The 2,404-nt window shown below is 48.3% G+C and overlaps 1 protein-coding gene across 1 annotated transcript; it reads left to right on the forward strand.

Moving 5' to 3' along the window:
- The first annotated feature begins 937 nt into the window (after positions 1–937).
- On the forward strand, positions 938–1,726 carry LOC114188298. The gene has a single exon (XM_028076900.1). The coding sequence runs from the start codon at positions 938–940 to the stop codon at positions 1,724–1,726; it is 789 nt and encodes a 262-aa protein (XP_027932701.1).
- The last annotated feature ends 678 nt before the right edge of the window (positions 1,727–2,404 follow it).

Here is a 2,404-nt window from a genome sequence, read left to right on the forward strand (position 1 = left end):
TTGGAGCTCCACCACCTTGTGGTGAGGGAAATTGATTCATTGTAACACTTATAACACATAGCTCGGGGGTGAACAGGGGTATCCACCACAAGTGCAAGCATCCGCTGAATCCGACTAGGTTATATGTATCCGGATGAGTCGAGTCGTGTCTCAGTGTATTGTTTGGAAAGTCATAACATGCTTAGTTGATATGTGTATAGGGGATTGTGAAAATATATTTGATGGTATGGATGAAATATTTTGTGCTCTAGCTTACCCTGCTTTCGTTGTTGTGTGTTCTACTGTGTGGTACTCTCTTTTGCGATGATCATCAACTTGTTGGTGTGAGCAGATACGAGGAACACTCGTGGACAACAGGGAGGTGATGGTTCCGCTGCATAGTCCGCATGGACTGGACCTTATTTCTTAATGGGATTTTCTTTAGAGCTATGGCCCATGTATTGCTTTATGCTTTATTACTCTAGTTCCAACTGTTAGACTTTTTAACTGTTTTCTGTTGGCATCGTGGTATGCCTAGTTTTGTAGGGGTGGTGTTAAGGATCCCAGGACTACGCTGTTGTACTATTTATGTGTAGAGTTTCTTTTAATTACGCTTATTAATTAAATGGGACGTTACATTTATGGTATCAGAGCGATCATTCCTTAGGTCTGTGGACTTGGATTGTCCGCTTAGCTTTCTTTGTGTTTCTCTGAGTGTTTAGTTAAAATCCTGTCTTATCAAGCCTAACCAAGTGATTTTCTGTGTGCCAGTGAGCTATGGCACCTCATCGTAGGAACACTCAATCCTCCCAGGGCGATGCACCAGACATCGCAAGAGCTATAAAAGCCATGGTAGCAGCTATGACACAGCAGAGTACTGCGATGATGCAGCAGCATGAGGCATCGATGCAGCGACAAGCAGCGTCGCTTGAGCAACAACTTTTTTGTAATGCAATAAATGGAAGCTGCTAGGTTAGCTGCTGAAGATGCCCACAGACAGCATATGGAGGCCCTCCGCCAACTAGAGGAGAATAGGACGGTTGTACCCGCCTCCGGTGCTGAACCACGACCTGCAGTTAGGGAGTGGAGCTTGGAAGACTTTCTGAAGCATCACCCGGCGAAGTTTGACGGCAAGACTAGTCCTGACGCCACAGACCAATGGCTGAAGGACCTGGAGCGCATCTATGATGCAAAGATGTGCCCCACAGAAAACAGACTGGCGTTCTTTGTGTATATGCTCACGGGGGAGGTGGAGCATTGGTGGATCAACACCAAATCCATCACAGAGGAGAGAGATGAGCCAGTGACGTGGGAGGCTTTCAGAGAGAGATTCCTCTCTGAGTACTTTCCAAACAACATCCGTTACGCCAAGGAGGTGGAATTCCTCCAGTTGACCCAGGGAGGGAAGACTGTGACAGAGTATGCTGAGAGATTCAAGCACCTCAGTCGCTTCTATACACTACCACTTGATGAGGAGTGGAGATGCCGTAAGTTCGAGAATGGTCTCTGCAGTGATATCTGTTTGATGGTGGCCCCTTTGTCCATCAAGGACTTTGCCGCTCTAGTGGAGAATGGCAGAGTGATGGAGAAGATGAAACGTGAGGTAGAAGGCCAGCGCCCACAACAGCCACAACTGCCTCAGAGGATTGGTGGACCATCTAGGTCCAAACCTAGGCATGAGGAGCAGAGGAGGTCGTATGACAAAGCCCACCACCAGTCCCAAGGGTCTAGGAGTTTCTCCCCTTAGCAGGGTCGAGTACAGTGCTACATATGTGGAGGCCCTCACCTGAGGAATGCTTGCCCACGTATGGAGAGTTATCGTCGGTGCAACAACTATGGCAAGGAAGGCCACTTTGGGAAGGATTGCCCCAACCTTGCCAGGGCAGTGATACGCCCTCCAGTTCAGACTCCTCACCAGCATCAGCGGAGGGACAAAGGCAACATGCCTCAGGTGACGGGCAGAGTCTACACTATGATCAGAGCAGAGGCTGTAGGCTCAGGTAACCTTATTATGGGTTATTGTGTGATTTTTGGGATGAGATGCTGTGTGTTATATGATTCTAGAGCGACACACTCCTTTGTGTCAAATACATGTGTGGAACGGTTGGGTCCGTTGGTGTGCGAGCTGTAGTGTGAGCTTGCGGTGTCTACTCCGGCGTCGGGTTTGGTTAGGACGTCGTCCTTATGTGCTAGGTGTCCAGTGGAGGTAGAGGGACGCAGGTACAAGGTGAACCTAATTTGTCTGCCTCTACAAGAGTTTGAGGTAATCTTAGGGATGGATTGGCTCTTTGCCAATCGCATTCTTATAGATTGCCGAGAGAAGAGATTGTTATTCCCCAACTCAGAGGAGCCTGAGTTGTTATCGTCCCAAGGGGTTTTGAAGGAACTACAAGGTGGTGCTTAGTGCTTCGTGATCTTCACACAT

The sequence above is a fragment of the Vigna unguiculata genome, chromosome 6 (genome assembly GCF_004118075.2).
Source record: "Vigna unguiculata cultivar IT97K-499-35 chromosome 6, ASM411807v1, whole genome shotgun sequence".
NCBI lineage: Eukaryota > Viridiplantae > Streptophyta > Magnoliopsida > Fabales > Fabaceae > Vigna > Vigna unguiculata.